Here is a 20,199-nt window from a genome sequence, read left to right on the forward strand (position 1 = left end):
CATTCTGAGGTACCCAAAAAGCAATTAATCTACCGTAGGATTGTTTTTTCTATCAGTTCTGTTCTTTTTTCACATGGATTTTCACAGAGTAAATCAATTTTTCTCCAACGAACAAGAGTTTTGCCAGCGGCCGTCCAGCTGAGGCTAATTTCAGCGTGTGTATCGCCCGCCAAGTGCTAATTCCTCTCTCAGTGTGTCAGACGAGTGGACAAGGGAGGCGCTGAGGGGCCAGCGATTCTCTGCCAGCATCGGTTGCCAGCCAGACAGTCTGTCCACGCTCCCCCCTCCCTCTCCCCCCCGTGGACCCGCGATAATGGTACTCACCCTGCGCCTGGGCCGGGCCGGGGGCGGAGCCCTCCTGGGAGACGACGGAGGAGGGCGTGACGCAGCGGGAGGAGGCGCGGGAGGAGGCGGGGTTTGAGCTCAGGCACAGCGTGATCTCCGTGCGCCCTCTCGTCGGCGCTCTCGCGCGCTCCTTCTCGAACTCCTCCGCGGCTAGCCTCTCCACCTGCTTGTACCTGCGGGGGGTGGGGGGTTAAAGGTCAGCTGGGCGCCGTCATCACTTGTTCAGGTGGGCCGCAATCAACTGGCGGACGCAAAATATTTCAGGACATGTATTTCATTTAATTCCCTTTTTGGGACAGCTGCCAAAGATTTGTGAAGCATTCCTGACAACAATTTCTGTCTGAGTGTTACTGTATGTATATCTTACAGATATTTCTCTCTTTTTTATCTATCTCTCTTTTTATGCTCTTTTTCTTATCTTGATTTATACGCCACACTCCGTTCAATCAGAGGCTTGCTACTCAGAGAATAACACGGAAAAACCGGCCGGCAAACGATTAATGCTTTAATGCTATCAAGCGCAATACAAACACCGTATTTCTAAATGAAGGGGCATTACACACACCGCGGCCGTACCTTATCTACAGCGGACCCGTGCCAAAATGCAATTACACACCTCGCCCTGCTCACTTCTCATCTCGTCTTAGCGCTGAGCATCGCTGGAGGGGCCCTGACACCTATAACTCAGGCCCAGGCAGCGTCTACCTCACCACAACATCTGCTATCCATTTCCAAATAAGATTTCGAGGCGCATTACTGGACCCGGTCTGCGTCTTTATCATCTAACGGTATCTCTCGTATCTTCATTATTGTAGAGACGCTTCGCTTCACGGTATTGTGTCAGTGCGGTATATGAAAGTGGTATATGAAAGCAATACTGTACCTTTCTTCTCTGGCGTGTCTCACCTCTTCTCTCTTATCCACATAATCCCGGCTGACAGCGTTCCGAGGGGAGGGAAGAACGAGAGGGAGATTGAGAAACGGGAGAGAACGAGAACTCGGTATGACATTACAGTACATCCCCCCTATCGTCTCATTCTACGGCGCTAATGTCAGCCTATTGAAGGAGATGGAGTAAGTAGAAGCGAAACAGACCGATGGAGGGGTTTGGAATAGACACACAAGCCTCCCCACGGTCTGAGATCCAGGAGAAGACTTTACATGGCCAACAAATCAAGTCAGGACTCGTTACAGTTATGTGTTTTCCGCCGGCCTCAATGTGGCCACATTCTCCAGCTGGGATATGTGCTGTGTCTCTCTGATGACCATAATAAGACAAGATGAGGCGATCCGCTTTGTAAACATCCCCCACTCACATGATAACACTGGGCAACAAGCCTCCCTATCGCTCTCCATCACAGACAAAACAGACAAAACTCAATCACTCCCTATAGTAACTTTCTAGAGAGACCGGACAGCTACAGTCAAACTAGTTTAACATTTCTGGCGTTGCGCAGCCAGACTGTTAATGGAAGTGTTCAGTCTGGATGGATGAGAGCGCTTGGAAGCCGGGCTGTTTTGTGGATGAAGCCGCTCTGTTTGTGGATGAGGCCGGGCTGTTTTGTGGATGAAACCGGGCTGTTTGCGGATGAAGCCGGGATGTTTATGGATGAAGCCGGGATGTTTGTGGATGAAGCCAGGCTGTTTGTGGATGAAGTGAGGCGCGGGCGTGCGACACTCACTTGAAGCGGTTCCTCTCCTCTCTCTCGATCCTCTGCAGACGCTCCTCCCTCTCCAGTCTCCTCCTCTCCCTCTCTGCCGCCAGGGACTCCTGGTGCTGCCGGTAGGAGGAGGTGAGCAGGCCCCCCAGCGCCGGCCTGGAATCACCCACACAGACGCCGCCGGTCAACACCTCATCCAAACATCATCCGCTGTTCGGGGTTTCGACTAGGGCTGGGTATCGATTCGCAATTCAAGAATCGATTCGATTCCGGTTCACAAGGTTCAGAATCGATTATCACGATTCAATTCGATTCGATTCAATATCGATTCGATTAGTGTTACTAAAACCTGAATTTTTTTAGCTGTAACCTTAATTACATGACTGCCAAGTTATGCAACACATCAATACTAGGGCTGGGTATCGATACTGATTTCCAAAAATGAATGAATGAATGAATTATTGAATGAATTAATGAACTATTCATTCCTTCATTTATTCATTCATTCATTAAATAAAAGATCTATTTTGGGATTCATGAATCGATTCTGAATCATTTGAGGAATCCTCCCGGGGAGCGCTGACCTGTCGGGCTTGGCGTCCGAGGCGGGAGCAGCTGGGGTGCTGGGGAAGCGGTGGGTCGGCGTGTTGGGGGCGCTCACGACGACCTGGGGCCGTCCGGGGTACGGGGAGCTGCTCACATTGTGTCTGTTGGAAAGAGAGAGGGGAGAGAGAGAGAGAGGAGGGAGAGAGGGAGAGAGCGATAGGGGGGGAGAGAGGGAGGGGAGAGAGAGAGGAAGAGAGAGAGGAGGGAGAGAGGGAGAGAGAGAGAGGGGAGAGAGAGAGGAAGAGAGAGGGAGAGCGAGAGAGGGAGGGGAGAGAGACAGAGAGAGAGGAGGGAGAGAGGGAGAGGAAGAGAGATAGGGGAGAGAGGGAGAGAGAGAGGGAGAGAGTGGGGAGAAAGAGACAGAGGGAGAGAGAGACAGGGCGAGAGGGAGAAAGAGATGGGGAGGAGAGGGAGAGAGAGGGAGAGAGGGAGAGGAAGAGAGAGAAGGGGAGAGAGGGAGAGAGAGAGATAGAGAGAGAAGAGAAAGAGAGAGAGGCGAAAGAACACCAATTATCTTTCCTGACACTATTTTTCCACTGAGTAACCAAAGAGACTTTCACGGTTGCACAGGTGCCTTGATTTTCACGGCTGGGCTCTTGGCTCTGATTATAAGTGTGATATTCAGTAACAAGGGGAGTTATATAACGGGAAGATTTTCCATCTCCCGGCGGTTCTGCGCTGAGGTGTGTTGACTGAAGCTCCACAGATATTTACAGAACCCAGGACGAGCGGAAGGGGGCTTCTGGAGGCGTGACCCTGAGATGTCCTTCATTCAGTCACCGGCATGGACGATTCACCCCCCCCCCCCCCCCCCCCCCTGGCGGTCCGAGGGCTTCCGCTGCGCTGAGGGCGCGACGAAGGCCTCGCCGCCGCGATGACTGTGAAGGACATCTGTGGGTGGCACACTCACTCACCGCCACGCCCGGCCGAGCACGTGGAGCGAGGCCACGGAAGAGGCAGGTGATGGGCGCCCCTGAGCCGAGCTAACACCGGACCTTGAGGGAGGTCCGGCAAAGGCGATTATTCCGGAGCTGACCTTCTCCGCCACGCCATCCTACCACTTTCAGCAACTTTCTAAAGACTCCCGTCGAATGAAACGGCAAAGCGAGCAAATTAGTCCCCTCAGCGGCTCGCTGCTGTTCCATTGTGTGAGAGAATGTGTTGTGGATACGGCGCACTACGGAACCCTGTCTATCCACACGCTGTAAGATCCGAAATGAACTCAAACGCGGCACGCTTATCGTCCCACCAATAACACAGACCTGCGGCTAAGGAATGAGGACCGATTAAGAGCTAATTCTTACCTTCCAGCCCAAAAGGTCGCTCTAGCTGTGTTAGTGTGTGACACATCGGCCTGACTGCAGGGAGGAGACAGGGTGAGGAGAAAAAGGAAGGTCAGGTCAGCCCGCTCACAGACAAACAGCATGCAAGTGTCGACTGACCACAGAGACAGGGAGCCAGAGAGGACTTGAAAGTGGATGATTACACACAAAAAACGATTCCAAGGAGCAAGACAATTTGTTTACTACAACTACACCGACCGAACACTCAAACAGCATGCGATGGAGTCCTCGAGAAAACAAAGAAATGCATTTCGAAGCCAACTCTCCCAAGCTGACCGTTCAAAGAGCTTTTCCTGGCACGTTCCGCACGGCTTCTTCTCACTGAGAGATAATTTATGCTTGATGAGATAGGAGGTGCGCACGCTGCAAGGCGCTTCTCGGCTGTTGGAGATACTGCATACTTTCCCTCCAGTTTCTGCTGCGGCAGCTCTACACAACGCCGACATCTGAGGGACGCTTAAATGTGAATTATGTTGCCTTTTATACTTGCGTGTATTTATAGACTTGTCTTGGCTTAACTGTGGTACAGTGCCACAATGAAAGGCAGATGAGCCGTAAACGTCAGGAAAAGCGCACTGTTCTCCGCTGGAACATCTTGCTGTCCAGCAACTGTGTCAGGGAAAGGATATGTCTCTGTTCAAATCTTCCATCCCTTTTTTTGTTTTTGCGCGCCATCAAAAGATACTACAGTAGATGCAACATAAAGCACTTCCGACAGGGAAAAATGTAGCAGTCTGACCTTCGACCCTCTTGGTCTGAGGGATAAGCCAACTGGACGTGACCTCTGCCTAAACAGCATCTTTACATGCGGGTGAAAGACAGGACAGGTGCCTCTTGTGCCGAGTCGGCTAAAATAACATGACAGTTATGTACAGTAGGTCTAAATCTCTTTACGTACTGTAGCTGTGTGCAAACAGTGCAGCCACCCAGCCAAACACAGACAGAGACACCAGTGCTGGGGGAGGACAAGAGATGGGATCCTTGATGGGGAGTCAGATAGCAAGCGGATCTGGGCCATATACAGGCCAGATCTGGCCCTTGTGGCTGAGTTCCGGCCCATATATGGCCCAGAATCATTACACATCCGCTTGCTATCTGGGGAGTCGGATGCAACAGGTGAAGTATAGCTGCTGCTCCTCTACCTGTAGTGCTTCTCTCTGGCCCGGCCCTTCTCAACCTCCGTGGCCCCGACAGACACGCGCCTCTGCTCCAAATCAGGGGGGGGAGGGAGGGGTAGAGGCTGGGGGCGGGTGTGGGAGCGGGGGAGGGAAGCCGGGAGGAAGGAAAGACCCTTCTCCCTCGCGGGGGAGGAAGAGGAAGAGGAAGAGGAGGATAGGGGGGCGCCCCTCCGGCCCGGAGGCTGAGCGGAACACGGCGGCTTCCTAGGAGCCGGAGCCGAGGTGAAGGGGGCGGCCGGCCGGGGGGGGACGGTCACGGGGCCCCCGGGTTCCGGAGGGCGGGCGGACCCGAGATCAGAGGGGCCGGCCCTGGCGCCAGGGACCAGGCTGACCATACACTTCAGATTCAAACACGCAGAGGAGCTGTCCGCTCCAGCTGGCGCCTCGCTAGAAGGACAGGACAGGACAGGACAGGACAGGACAGGGACAGGGACAGGAGGAAGGGGGTACATTCAAAGAGCTGATCACACAGAGAGGCTATTTCCTCACAGCACGCCGGGACACTATGGACACGGTACGGTCCAGAGAGGACACTACGGACACGGTACGGTCCAGAGAGGACACTTTGGACACGGTACGGTCCAGAGAGGAGACTATGGACACGGTACGGTCCAGAGAGGACACTATGGACACGGTACGGTCCAGAGAGGGACACGTGGGACTGACAAGAGGCTGGTGGACTAGAGGTTGACTTAAAAGGACACCTGTTGTCTTGGAATACCTGTGCGAGCCCTGTCTAGAGGACTCAGAGACTGGATGACTCTCATTGTCTGCCTCCTCCTCCTCCTCCTCCTCCTCCTCCTCCTCCTCCTCATCCTCCTCCTCCTCGTCTTCCTCATCCTCTTCCTCCTCTCTGTGATGAAAAGGAGGGGTCGAGGGGCGGATGGAGGGAAGAGAGACAGAGGGGCAGGAAAGAGAAGGAAGAAGAAAGAGAAGAGAAATTTCGACAACATAAAAACAGACACCATAACGAGACAGCAACACATAAAGTAGTGACAGACATATAACAAGGAAACACAGAACATCCCTCACCACAGAAATCGTTAGTTTGAAAGAGAGACTACTTCATAAGAGAATCTCCGGGCTTCTGTTGTATGTCCATGTCAGACACACGGCAATATCATCATTGACTCGGCGCTAACGCACTTACAGGTGAGACGATATAATGGAAAGCACTGCTAGGTTCATCGTTTAATTCAGTTAGGTGGCGGTCACTCAGTATGTTGTGGCTGCGCAGTCATATCTCGAGTGTTTTCACTGATAAAGGAGTCTGGCACATATTCAAAAATGAGTCTGTGGCCACTTTGCTATCAGGATTCCTTCTGGTGGGCTGGATTTCATTACTGATATGGAAAAAAACAACATCTTCAAAGGCGGTTTGAATTTCCTGTGGTGGGCTGTTCGGAGTCAGTATCATATGACCCGCTGTGTTGAATTCATCTATCTGCAGACCTGAGTGCTACCAGAAATGGTAACAGATATGATAGCTAAAAAAAAAAAGGCTCGTCATTAAAGGCCCTACGAGGAGTTTCGGGAAGCGGACGTGTTTTCCGCCCAAAAAGACCACATTTCCCATGAGCCTCCTCGCGCACTGTCGTAAACCTTAGCTACCTGAGCGGGGTGTTTTGAAGACGGAACGATCGCCACCGACGAGGTAATTACATAGGTCTTACTAGTAACGTTACTTTTGACAATATATAATGGTCATATTTAAATTATTCTTCGTCTTGTAGGCGGCGTAGACTACTGCAGGAAATCGTTTCGTCATTCCAAGGAAGTTCTGGACGACCCGACCACGAAATAATAATCTAAAAATAAACTTCATACAAGAAACGACATTTGTCGAAAATGGACACATAAACAAGTGTGGGTAATGTAGATTCACCCACATTAAAATGAGACTGTTTCATAACCAAAAATAAACTCCTCGGGGTCCCTTTAATAATTGAGGATCAGATCGGTCTGTGTAGCGGTATGAAAGGTTACCAGCATCGTGCCAGTGGTGATTTAAGGAGATGAAAGGCGAAGTCCTTATTTATCAGCAGCTTGAACCAATTCTTGGCCTGTTCTTGTCCAGCGACTCCAGAGAGAGCCATGTCATAAACACTGAGAAAGACGGGTCCCAAAGAATCATTTCCGTCAGCATGCACGCACCCGCATGCACACACACACACATACACACACACACACACACACACGCACACACACGCATGCACATGAAAGCGAGTTTCTAACCATATGGGGCATCCAGACACTCCTATCACGCCATAATGAAACAAGGCTGAATCTTACGTCTAGTCAAAATCAGCCCCTTTAACATTAACAATCCTAGTTTATAGTCTCTTTGTGACCGTGTGGAAATGGGTATTTATTGGATTAAAAATATGTCAGGGAGGAATTTCAAGTCCCTCAGAAGGAAACATCACTAGTGACTAGCGCACACACGTCTCATATCAGTGTGTTTACAGAAGCTTCCTATTTCCCCAGAATGTCTTTGACAGAGGGGGGATTCCACTAAACGTCACTTTGCAACAGCAGCCTGGGCGCTGCCTTTGTTTTATTGCCATGTAATTAAATTCCCCATTTTTGGCTCAGGTTAGAACGGACACATCTGTCCGAGACTGTAATACAACACAACACTGGCAGTCCGAGCGCTTCCTGTTCAACAGAAGGTTAGGAGACCCTCGAGTCCTCTGCCATGTTTCCCTCGGGGTCCACCTCTCTGGGTGGTGACAACAGAACTGTGATTGGCCGAGAAAATGAAAACCGACAAGATATAAACGAAACCCTCCAGGTTGACCTGACCTTGATGACCTGACCTTGACATTTAAGACTGTACCGCCAAGTTGAGGCTAAGTATGCGTACGGTACTGTACGTACAGTAAGCTACAGTTCTCCCTCGCGTTCCGCCGGTCTCTCCTCCCTCACCTCTCGCTGATGTCTTCGATGCGCTGGTCGCCGAGCGCCAGGAAGCCGGCCTTCTGCCCGTGGCCGTGGGGGCTGCTGGGGGAGGCGGGCGCGGAGGCGTGGCCTCTCCCGTTCTGGAGGGAGTGTCTCCTGCTGCGCCGCCTCTCCAGGCCCCGCTTCTCGGCGGTGCCGCCGCCGCCGCCCACGCTGGCTCGCCGGCGATCTTTGCGACCGGGCGCCGGGGGGAGGGTCTCGTCGTCGCCGTCCTCGTGGCGCAGGGTCGCCTGGGGCAGAGACACACGGGGGAGGAGGGGGGGGGGGGGGGGGGTTAGTCCGCAGACAAAGACCGCGCGCTGCTTCGAGGACGGTCAGAGAGACTGGTCAGAGGAGATACACCGTGCGCGTTTGAAATAAATCTCTACAATGTCAGGAATTCTAGTTCTGTGGTCAAAGTATGAAATGAATGTGAGGAGGTTGTGAGGTGGTTGTGAGGTGGTTGTGAGTTGGTCATGAGGTGGTCGTGAGGTGGTCGTGAGGTGGTCGTGAGGTGGTTGTGAGTGGATCGTGAGGTGGTCGTGAGGTGGTTGTGAGGTGGTTGTGAGTTGGTCATGAGGTGGTCGTGAGGTGGTCGTGAGGTGGTCGTGAGGTGGTTGTGAGTGGATCGTGAGGTGGTCGTGAGGTGGTTGTGAGGTGGTTGTGAGGTGGTCGTGAGGTGGTTGTGATTAGGCGGCTGGCCGACCTCGTAGATGTTGAACTGCTCCATGAGGTCCAGGTCGGTACCCTTCCTTCCCAGGTGCCTCTGGGACATGGCCTCGATACCCTGCTCCTCCAGGCAGTCCACCACGTCATAGAACGAGTCCTGGTCTGGCAGGCCCGCCAGCGTCTGACACACACACACACAAACACACACAACGTGAACACAGCTCCGTAGTACCTCATCTGCGTCACACACTAGATTTACAACAAGGGAGGGAGAGAACCAGGGCCAGCGGAAGACAGGAGCATGAGCTATAAAGAGAGGGATGAGGAGAGGATGAGGGAGATGTTGACAGGGTGAGACAAGGAGCTAAAAGTAGTTTGGGGGGTGGGGGGGGGGGGGGGGGTGTAGGTAGAGTCGACGTGAAAGCTGCGGAACGCAGAGCGACTGACCTTGTTGATGAGGGTCATGGCGTACACAAGCAGCTCCGTGTCCACCCCGTCCTTCTCGTCCAGAATCTCCATGGTGTTCGACCACAGCTTGGCGCCTGCGCCGACAGAACACGTGAGCACGTTACGTATGGGACTGTAAACTAGCATCAACCGGCAGCTGCGCGTGAGCTAACGCCGCTAACGGGCAAGGGGGCGCGGTGACGGAAAACCTCTGAAGCCTTCCGTCGCCATCTTACCTCTCTTGGTGTCCACGACGTTGACGGCCTCGATCAGCAGGGCGGCGTTGGCCTCCGTGTACTCCACGAAGACGAGCAGCAGCTTCAGCGCTGTCTTCACCACCAGACGGAACTACGGTACAGTGAGCGCGCACACACACACACACACACACACAGAGGGAGGAAACAGGCGTCAGCCTTGACGTACAGTGTTATGCCAGCTTTAAATCACCAAGGACCACACCATTCCTCTCTTAAAGTTACATAACTTGAAGAGCACTATAATAGCAGGCCCGGACTGTGTGCTAGCTCCTGATATCGCTGAGCTAAATGTTCTATCCTGTGTCATGTCCTGGTTCCTGACAAGTCTTCCTGCTTTGAGAGCTGTGTGGGGTTGTGATAATGGGGAATAATGATGCAGGGTTTTAGAAATACTGGAGCCAGCCACAGCTCATAGAAGGAAGCAGTGGCGGGGATCTGTATCCAACTTTTGGGGGGACATTTCGCATGAGGCTAAACACTGAAGAAGGCAGAGCCGAAACGCGTCTGTCAGGTCTGTCCACCATCATGAATTAAAAGAGCATAAACATAGTTTTGAGTGCGGGCCCTTCTTTATTATTGATCAAAGTTTTTGTATATTGGTCCTGCACCGGTTCTGAGCGCTGTGGCCCCGATTATTTTCGGGACATTTACATAGAAATTTTGTGTATTTTTTGGGGGGGGGCATCTTCCTACGTGGCTGTATGGTCATTTGAATGCCACTACCCCAATCTAAATACGCTTCCTTGGGGACAATTTTAATGGTCTAAAATATTGGGGGGGACATGTCTTCCCTGACCCCCCCAGGATCCCCGCCCCTGAAAGGAAGTAGAGTCAACGGTCGTTTGATGCATCTCACGTTTTTTGCTAATCTATTCCTTTCGTCGGGGACGAGGAGCAGAGACACATCACACACAGACGAGACGTTTGAACGGAACGATCCCTGGAATCGCGCCGGGCCGTAAACAGTGACATTACGCTGTATCTGAGGCTGTCCTCGGCGCTTAGCCGTAATGAACAACAGCAAACAGACTGGGCCAGTAAGAACGCGGAGGACGGAGGAGAGGAGAGCGCAGCAGAAACACAGGGTCGGATCCCAGGCTCCCCGGGAAAGTGGCTGGCAACATGGCCTTGATCTAAACCATGCCTGGCTACACGCGTCCACATGAGGGGAGGGGGAAGACGGGGAGGAGGCGAGAAAAATCGGTTAGGTCGGGAAATCTAGCCCAGCGGAGAGAAAAAGATAAAAATAAAGAGAGAGAGAGAGAGAGAGAGAGAGAGAGAGAGAGAGAGAGAGAGAGAGAAGAAAGAGAGAGAGAGAGAGAGAGAAGATGTGAGCGTAGCAGGCGACCTGGCCACTAGGGGGCTGAGGTGAGCTGTCACTCCACCAAGGGAGGGGGTGAAGCAGGCAGGTCAGGCCGGTCAGGAAGGTCAGGCAGGCAGGCCTGCCGCTGTGAGAGAGGATGTGAGCTGATCTCACGGTACCTTGGATCCAACGAGAGTGTAAAGCCACTGGACGGTCTCATTGTGAGTGATCAGGCCGTTCATCCCATCCACATACAGCATTATCTGTCCCAGAGCTGCAGAGAGAGAGAGAGAGGGGGGGGGGGGGTGGGGGGGTGGAGGACCGGGGGGGGGGAGCGGGGGGGTAGAAGGAAGCCCAAGGTTAAACACACATCTGTCAATTTAGTTCTACTATTCTCCCCCCCTTACCACAAAACTCTGCACACCGCCGTATCCATCTGTTCCAGACATCAACATCATCAGTGGCACATTTTTGTGTGTGCTTGTGTGTGTTTGCGCACGTGCGTGCGTCCGTGCGTGCGTGAAACAAAAGCTTTCACTTTCCATGTTCTCTTCAATTCTACGAGCCTCTGAAGAAAGTGATTCACGTGAGGTATGTACAGTAAGACCATACAGGAGAGATAACACCAGCCTGTATGAACTATGCTCCGACCCTGGCGCTTCCCACAGGGTTAGCATCTGATCCCTAAATCTGGCTGGTATGTCACATGCCACCGTTCCTGTGTTGTCTTCTGCGGTGTCTGTGTGACAGTTGGCTGCGCCTCAGGTGGTTGCCATGGGGATGGTGTAATTAAGAGCAGTTGACCGTTGAAAAGGTGACTCGCTGATAGACACGCCCACGCACACCTGAAGTCAACACGGGGGAGAGCGGCACACATTCCTACCATGTCTGGGTACAGACGCCCGCGCTGCGTTGGTCTCTGTGGATGGACTGACATGTTTGCTCGTTAGTGTGTAGCTCATCGCATCAGCCATGTGTGAATGGTATATATTATGCACACTCTCTCTCTCTCTCTCTCATACACACACACACGCATGCACAGACACACACACACACGTTGACTAAGCAAACTTTTGGGGATATTGTATTAACTTACCCTAACCATAACCATAAGCTTAGCCCTAACCTTAACCCCAACCTCAATGCCAACCCCAAAAGCTAATTGGGGACACCAATGTTGTCCCCAATTTGGCATGCAGTCCCCAATCAACTGGTTTCATATCCAACATTTGTCCTCAAATGTGGCTTCGCACAGAAAACGGACGTTTGAGATCATCAAGTTCCGTAGTTTGACGTATTTCCGACGCAAACAAGCTACTGTATGAGGGTGGGACATATGTTTAGAGGAATTTGATTGGAACATTGACAAGTAGACGGATTTTAAGAACTTTAGACAGATTCGATAGAAGGATAGCGTTGATTGACGGGTGGATGTCGTGAGATTATTGTCCTAAAATCTAAGGTACCTGTTGTCGTCATTGCACGTGACCCTACCGTTTTCCAGGAAGTAAGAAATTATATACTTTGATATAAGATTACAACAAAAGTAGAATGCTGTAATTTTTTTGACATACATCGTTGTACAGGTGAACACTATGACCAATTATGTGAACCAAAATGGGACAGAATGCTTTTTTCATTTCAGTGCGACTTTAAGTTAGGAACACACAAACACACACACACACACACACACGCACACACACACCGATTGAGTCGATGGCACAAGCGGGTCAAGAGTAAACCCAGGACTTCAGACAGGGAACAAAACCGACCTTTCCGCGACAAGACACCGAAACAGAAGACAAACAGCGCCTGTCCACTCATCTCTCCACGGGACACACACAACCGCAGGGGAAACATTCGAGCGGGGGCTCGCTCGCTGGAGCCTGACACGACTTCCATTTGTAACAGGATACATAAATAAAGTCATAATAACAGCGGAGGGATCTCAGTGGGGGGGGCACTAAAAAACGCTTCCGCGGAGGACAGGGGGACAGATGCCAGCGGACGGGATCAGAGGAGACAAAAGACTCCTTTAAGCGTGCGGTGTTTTTTTTTTTTTTTACAGGCTCCAGAGTGAAACGGTCTGTCAGTCTTTATGACAGCCTCTCCGTCTCCGCCCCTGGGGGGCCGGCGTGTTCACACCGGCGGACCCCGACCTGGCGGGAAGCGGCGCCCGCCGACGCCGTGGTTGGTAGACTGAGATATACGGGTTCGAGCGGAAAGGGTCCGAGAAAAATCAGACATCCCGCGATGGGACGACGGGGGGGTGGTGGTGAGGTGGGGGGGGGGGGGGGGGGGGGGTGTCCTGTTTGGCTACTGGTTGCTGACTGACGTCATGGTCATCCGGGGGTGGGTGGGGGGTGGGCGGTGAGGTTGGGGGGGGGATTATCGAAGAAACAACTTTCTTGAAAGTAAAAAAAATAAATGATATTTCTCAAACGATTAATCGGTGGCGGTTCGAGAGTGGTCGACGTTAGCGTTAGACAATTCGCGACAGGCCTTGTAAGCGACAACAGAGGCTATACGGGACGTCACCGGTTCATTGATTGCACAATACCCTCCATCCTGCACGACCTATAGGCTCTCTACCAACTGGTCTGGCTGTGTGACCGATGTGCTGCACCCGAGTGTTGGCTAGGTGGGGGGCCAGTTTCCTGGCCGGGGACAGTTCAAGGGATTTGCAGGCTGTGGGCTGCAGTCTCTGCTGTCTCTTTTCCATTCCTCCCCAGCAGTGTGGCGGTATGAACAATTGTGAATATGCTGCGTTAAAGCCAAAATATGCAGGTGCAGGTGCAGCTGCGTGGTGTGTGCACATGTGTGTGTGTGTGTGTGTGTGTGTGCTACCTGCTGCGTCTGCTGCAGTGGCGGTTCGTCTTTTATCAATCAGGGCTAATGACTCCAAACATGTCAAGCCCCGAGCATTCCAACCTCCTCTCCCGCTGGGAGACCAGAGGAGCGTGTCCTCATAGCAGAGGAGAGGGGAGGAGAGGGGAGGAGGGGAGAGGAGAGAAGAGGAGGGGAGAGGATAGGAGAGCAGAGAAGAGAGCAGAGGAGAAGAGAGCAGAGGAGAGGAGGGGAGAGGAGCAGAGCGGAGAGGAGGGGAGGGGGGAGGAGAGGAGAGCAGAGGAGGAGAGGAGAGGAGCAGAGCAGAGCAGAGCAGAGCAGAGGAGAGGAGAGGAGAGGAGAGGAGAGGAGAGGAGAGGAGAGGAGAGGAGAGGAGAGGAGAGGAGCAGAGCAGAGCAGAGCAGAGCAGAGCAGAGGAGAGGAGAGAGCAGAGGAGAGGAGAGGAGAGGAGAGGAGAGGAGAGGAGAGGAGAGGAGAGGAGAGGAGAGGAGAGGAGAGGAGAGGAGAGGAGAGGAGAGGAGAGGAGAGGAGAGGAGAGGAGAGGAGAGGAGAGCAGAGCAGAGGAGGGTAGAGGAGAGGAGAGGAGAGCAGATGAGAGGAGAGCAGATGAGAGGAGAGGAGAGCAGAGGAGAGCAGAGCAGAGCAGAGGAGAGGAGGGTAGAGGAGAGGAGAGCAGATGAGAGGAGAGGAGAGCAGATGAGAGGAGAGCAGCCGGAACACAGACACAGTTGCAAGAAGGAGAGACCACATCAGAGTGTGTTTATAAAAACATGATTACCCCTCTCAGTCAGAGCAGGCATCTGCTGCGCCGCCCTCTCCTGTGACCCCCCCACCCCACCATGACAGGGCCCTCTGCTAAGACCCCCACCCCCCACCCCACCATGGCAGGGCCCTCTCCTAAGACCCCCAACCCCCACCCCACCATGACAGGGCCCTCTCTTAAGACCCCCACCCCACCATGACAGGGCCCTCTCCTAAGACCCCCACCCCACCATGACAGGGCCCTCTCCTAAGACCCCCACCCCACCATGACAGGGCCCTCTCCTAAGACCCCCACCCCCACCCCCCTATGACAAGGCCCTCTCCTGTGACCCCCACCCCCCCACCCCACCATGACAGGGCCCTCTCCTAAGACCCCCACCCCCACCCCCCTATGACAAGGCCCTCTCCTGTGACCCCCACCCCCCATCCCCCTATGACAAGGCCGCTGACGGATGAGGGACTCCAATAATGAGTTGTTGTACAGCTGCTCCACAGAGCAGAACTCTGTGATGAATTCCTACGCTAGGCGTTTGGTTCGCAAACAGAGACGCCTCGTGACAAGCTGACCGAAGCGCGGATGAACGAGACGCCCAGAATGCAAACGTTTACACGCGCCGCGGTACGACGTAGACAGCGAAGTGCTTAACGCCAGACCCCTGATGTTCTACAGACCTCTGATGATACACAGTCTCCGACAGTCTGCAGATGCGTCCGCACGCTAACGGCAATGACAGGTGACGGTTGCGCTCCAAAGCCCAGTCCCCCCCCCCCCCCCCTCCCTCCCTCTCTGGCATCTCACGGTTCGTTTCAAGTTGGTAGCTGATTGTTTGACCCACAATATTATTGTCTCGCCGTCTTTCATCTGCTGGCTGCACCTGCGCTGAGAGCGGCGGTCCCGGGACAGAACGTTCTCAGGAATGTCCACTACAAACAGCCCGGGTGGGAAGAGACGAAGCTCTAATGAGGCTCTTTACACTTGTGATTCCAACACTTCAATGGCTCCCTGATGACAGCTCACACATCCCTCTTGATGTTACACGATGTCAACAGGGGATGAAGAGATCAAACGCAACGGCTCTCGGCCCATTTAGCACGTTACGAGAGCTATTTTGTGTCACGTGATAAGAACAATACACTTATACTAATATTTGTCGTACAACAATAAGTGAAGAGTCGGCACACTTCTGAGTCGTTTTACGAAAGGTCAAATCCGTCTAACGGCAACTGCCTTTCGCACGACGTAGCTGTGAAACGAAACGGATTTCCACCTCATTGTGAAGAAATTGCCCATGCAGCAGGAAACCTGGAAAATAAAAAAAAGCCATCGCGGCTATTGTAGTTGACTCTGTGGTCACAATCATTATATTGTGGTACGGCCTGCATCTCCACCTGGCTAGTGTCCCACGACTGGTGACTAATGGCTGAGAAGCCAGGCTGCAAGTCCAGGACCTGGGCTTCGTTCTTCATATTGGAGCAGACGCTCATCAATAACTCAGGGAGATGGTAACGAGAAGAGCCTATGGGGCCCGAGCGTGCTCTCAGCCTTGGAACAGTGATGTCGTGCCAAAAAATGCGAGCCTTCGTTGAAGCAATCAAGAGAAGTTCTCCAGTACTTCACACAGAGAACAACAATAACATCGCTTGGTCCCTTCGCATGGATGTCAAGTAATGAGATGCTGGCGGTCGAAGTCCCCGCCCTTCAAAGCGCGGTGATTAGAATGCAAATTGAAGGCGTTGGGAAGGAGAGCTTGAAAAAGAAAAAAAAAATTTGAAACAAAAAGATGTTTGTATACCCGGCTTAAAAGGGACTTGGAAGTGTTCAATGAGGAGACTGGCATCTGTTCTCGAGTCTCACTCTCACTGCTTTCAGTCCCATTTCTCCGCCTCCAGACCGTGAATGCAGGCACTCCAATTGCACCGGGTCGGGGGGGGGCGGGGGTGGGGGGGGTTGAGGGGGGTGGGGGAGCCAGACAGAGGAGAGCCTGGGACGGCTCCCTGAGAACCACTCACTGCCTCAGACCTTGAGAGAGAGAGAGAGAGAGAGAGAAGCAGAGGGGAGTCCAGCCAGCCCGCCGCTGAGGTCTGGGTCCGGAGGAAGCCGTCCTCCAGGGCCTCTCCCTCCGTTCCACCACAGCAATTACCCTCCAAACCCCCAGGAATGCACAGGAAGCGCTGGTCTCCCGGCCGGAGGAGAGGTGTGAGCCGCCCCGGGGGCCGGGGTGACAGTCGGAGCGGGCGAGAGGGCCGGCTCGTGTGCGGCCGCCAGACACTTTAACCTTATCTTGGAAGGTAAACAGTCCAGTATGAAAGTGTTCCCCACTTAGCCTTCTCTCTCCTTCTCCCTCAACCCCTCCCACCCACCCCGTCTCCTCCATGGTTTCATTTACATTTCAGATATTTACCCAAAACTGGGTCAGCCAAGCTTTGAAACTGTCTGTCAGCATGCAACATTTATTTTAGCTGGCCTTTTGGGGGTTCCGGCCAAAATCTTTATCCTTTACAATACAACTTACAGCCTCTTATCTGGTTCTGTTCTGCATTAGAACCCGAGCTGCACTCACAGCTCTGAAATGTTCCAGCCCATGCCAGAGAGGGGGCGCAGGCGGTTCCACGGACGCCTAAGCTGGGCTTGTTATTACTGTTACAGCACGCACGGTCGCAGGCTCCTCCCGCTCAGCTGGGAGAGGAATACCTGCTACGTTCTGTATATTGTGGCTCGAACCCGGGGTCTTATTATGGCTTACAGAGCTTTCACAGTATGTAAATCTAGGTTACGTTGAGAGAGGGCAGATTTCCTTCTGCTCGAGTTTTGAGGTAATGCGTTGGCTCTCTTTTTCCTGTCCTTCAGTTGGCTTTTGATTTAGAATCTCTCTCTTGTAATGAGACAGGTTTATTGCTCGGGCCAATTTTATCCTACTTACTGTAGGTGTTCTGCTCCACTGCTATCAATTCATTGGGAGGTTTTCATGAGTCAATCAGAAGCTCCAGTGCTAATCAGCGCAGACGTTACCGACCTGCTGCCTCGGCTAGAACAACGTAAACACCAGTTAGTCCGACGCTAGCCCAACACCAACCTACATTAAACCAGCGGGACAGGAAGAAATACTGAGACGTAAATGTACAATCTCTGCCAGAACTTTGAGATAATTGACTGTGGGACTGATTCCAAGCGTGGCTGTCTATCCCCAAAAGACAAACAAAGAAAATGAATGGAACAACAGCATGAGGTGAGTTAGAGAGAAGCAGGCCTTCTGACTCTATAGACTGAAAGAAGCAGACCTGCTGACTCTATAGACTGAGGTGAGTTAGAGAGAAGCAGGCCTTCTGACTCTATAGACTGAGGTGAGTTAGAGAGAAGCAGACCTTCTGACTCTATAGACTGAGGTGAGTTAGAGAGAAGCAGGCCTTCTGACTCTATAGACTGAGGTGAGTTAGAGAGAAGCAGGCCTTCTGACTCTATAGACTGAGGTGAGTTAGAGAGAAGCAGGCCTTCTGACTCTATAGACTGAGGTGAGTTAGAGAGAAGCAGGCCTTCTGACTCTATAGACTGAGGTGAGTTAGAGAGAAGCAGGCCTTCTGACTCTATAGACTGAGGTGAGTTAGAGAGAAGCAGCCCTTCTGACTCTATAGACTGAGGTGAGTTAGAGAGAAGCAGCCCTTCTGACTCTATAGACTGAGGTGAGTTAGAGAGAAGCAGGCCTTCTGACTCTAGACAGAAAGAAGCAGCCCTGCTGACTCTGAGGACTTTAGACCGAACAGCACAGTAGATTCAGCAGAGGACAGAGTTAAAGGTCCCCTATTACAGTATGCTCTTTTTCAGCAAGTTAATATAGGTCTCTGAGGTCCCCAAAATATATATTTTTTTTAATATAATATTTTTGCAGGAAATATCACTCAGATTAAGCATTCTCATGCCTTTCTACTCCTCTGTTTCAGTCCTGTTTTGGACGGGCTGTTTCTGTGTCTGTCTCTTTAATGCTAATGAGCTGCTGCTCCCCGCCCCCACTCTGATCACGCCTCCAGACATTCAAACAATGCAAATGCAGCAGGATGTTTATGAATAGTTCGCTTTTTTTTCAACTTAGTTTTTCAGATGGGGCGGTATAATTCTAATGAGTCCCCCTGCAAAATCTGAATGGCTTGTTGAATCATATGTCTTCAGAATTTGTCTTCCCGCGAAAAACTGACTGGGTCGTCTGAATTCACAGTTTGTGTGTTAGTAGGCCAATCAGAGAGCCAAGTACACACAAGCACTGGAAATGAGTTTTCATAATAGGGGACCTTTAAGCAAACAGTGAAGGTACAGTAGAGGGTTGTCTACACAGACAGCACTGTACGATAATAATTGATGTCAATACAAAACAGCACACATAAAATAGGATGAATTAAGTACTGTTGAGTACCTGGACCGTTGTCATACATTCTCTGAGCAGGAATACGAACAGCACTGGAAAAAAAAGATGGCTGCAATGGAAATAAGATTAAGGCTAATACACTTGAGCAACTGGAAGGGGCAAAACTAATGTACATTACCCTTCCAAGTGGACAAGTCGTAGGAGAATAGCAATTGCATGACATGAACTATCCTTGTAAAATTCACTGAAAGATGAACTGTGGTAAATTGTTATAGCTCTTTTGAGAATAGTGGTGTGATTCGCTCTGGCTCGCCATATGCTGAAATCATACCCAAGAAACAGTCAACCCTTAGACAGCAGCCGTACTGCCTGCGGGCGCTCTCTAGTCTTTGTGTAACATGTTTTCCTTTCTTCGTCGAGCGCATGAATCTCACCCTCTCATAAAAGTGAGAGACAGCAACATTAGTGGCGATAAAACAAACGAGATTCAGAAATAAATGACATCCACATTTTCTCAGAAAATATTTGGCCGTATTCACTTTATAGAGGAGACCTCAAGAACTTGGCCGCGCCAATCAACACTGCTGCCATTGGTGTGCTGAAATCGTGTGGCTCCTAGCGATGGCCTTTGGCTGTGAGGGAGATGGGAGGCAGAATATAGGTCAGACAGGTGGGGTTGAATTGGGTTCATATGCTGGCTGAGTCTGTGGGCTCTGGAGGGGGAGAACAGTGCCTCCAGGATCTCACAGGAACAAACTGTGGAATCAAAGCAAAACACTGCAGGCGGATTTGGTCGGGGAAGCTTATTTTTAGTTCAACACAATTATGTTAAATGGAGTTGCTCTGAACTCAATCCACAAAACAGATCTGAGAATAATTGCTAATGATTCATGACTTGGCGTCTTTCAGAGCTTACAAAAGTTCAAAGTTTTCAAAGTGTAAAATAATTTGAACAGGAGGCAAAAACCAGCCAATGAAGTATTTATTTTTCAAAAGAAAACGACTTTTGCGGTCGGGGGACAGCAAAGGGCAGCCAGAGATTTATATCTGACGCCCTCACAGCTGCACAGTCACAGGTTGTGTCTAAAGCCGGGGACTTCAGAGGCCCGAGGTGGAGGTACGGCCTAACTTGGGCTGGAGGAGAGCAGAGGGCTGTGGGGTGAGACCCTGTGTAGTATTCATTTCCTAAATTTCCGCTGACTTCATGAAGTAATGGCTGAGAGAGAAGCACATGTCATCCCGGGAGAGGAGGCTCAGACAGTGTCTAGGAGTCTGATTTATGTGTGAAAATACCAGGCTGCGCCGGAGGACTGGACCCCGGGAGCCCGCACTGGGAGAGCGCACTCCCGCCCGCGCTCAGACCGCTGCTGGGGCCGAGCTTCGGCGGTTCGCGGACGGATATTCAACATTTAGTCAAATCAAATGCATGTAATAGATGAAACTTTTTTTTATTTTTTTATTAGACCTTTATTTAACCAGGTAAGCT

The 20,199-nt window shown here is 51.7% G+C and overlaps 1 protein-coding gene across 1 annotated transcript in view; it reads right to left on the reverse strand.

The window, feature by feature from the left end:
* The window catches only part of fhod3b (formin homology 2 domain containing 3b), a gene marked incomplete at both ends in the record, with an annotated part of 96,608 nt that overhangs the window by 9,922 nt on the left and 66,487 nt on the right, over window positions 1-20,199 (reverse strand). Inside the window, 13 exon segments of the mRNA XM_084442050.1 lie at window positions 325-518; window positions 1,229-1,279; window positions 2,028-2,162; window positions 2,591-2,713; window positions 4,232-4,384; window positions 5,098-5,471; window positions 5,623-5,756; window positions 5,838-5,986; window positions 8,062-8,324; window positions 8,780-8,923; window positions 9,190-9,284; window positions 9,426-9,537; window positions 10,929-11,023. Coding sequence (XP_084298176.1) covers window positions 325-518; window positions 1,229-1,279; window positions 2,028-2,162; window positions 2,591-2,713; window positions 4,232-4,384; window positions 5,098-5,471; window positions 5,623-5,756; window positions 5,838-5,986; window positions 8,062-8,324; window positions 8,780-8,923; window positions 9,190-9,284; window positions 9,426-9,537; window positions 10,929-11,023 — 2,022 coding nt within the window.

Source organism: Borostomias antarcticus (genome assembly GCF_949987555.1).
Source record: "Borostomias antarcticus genome assembly, chromosome: 8".
Classification (NCBI taxonomy): domain Eukaryota; kingdom Metazoa; phylum Chordata; class Actinopteri; order Stomiiformes; family Stomiidae; genus Borostomias; species Borostomias antarcticus.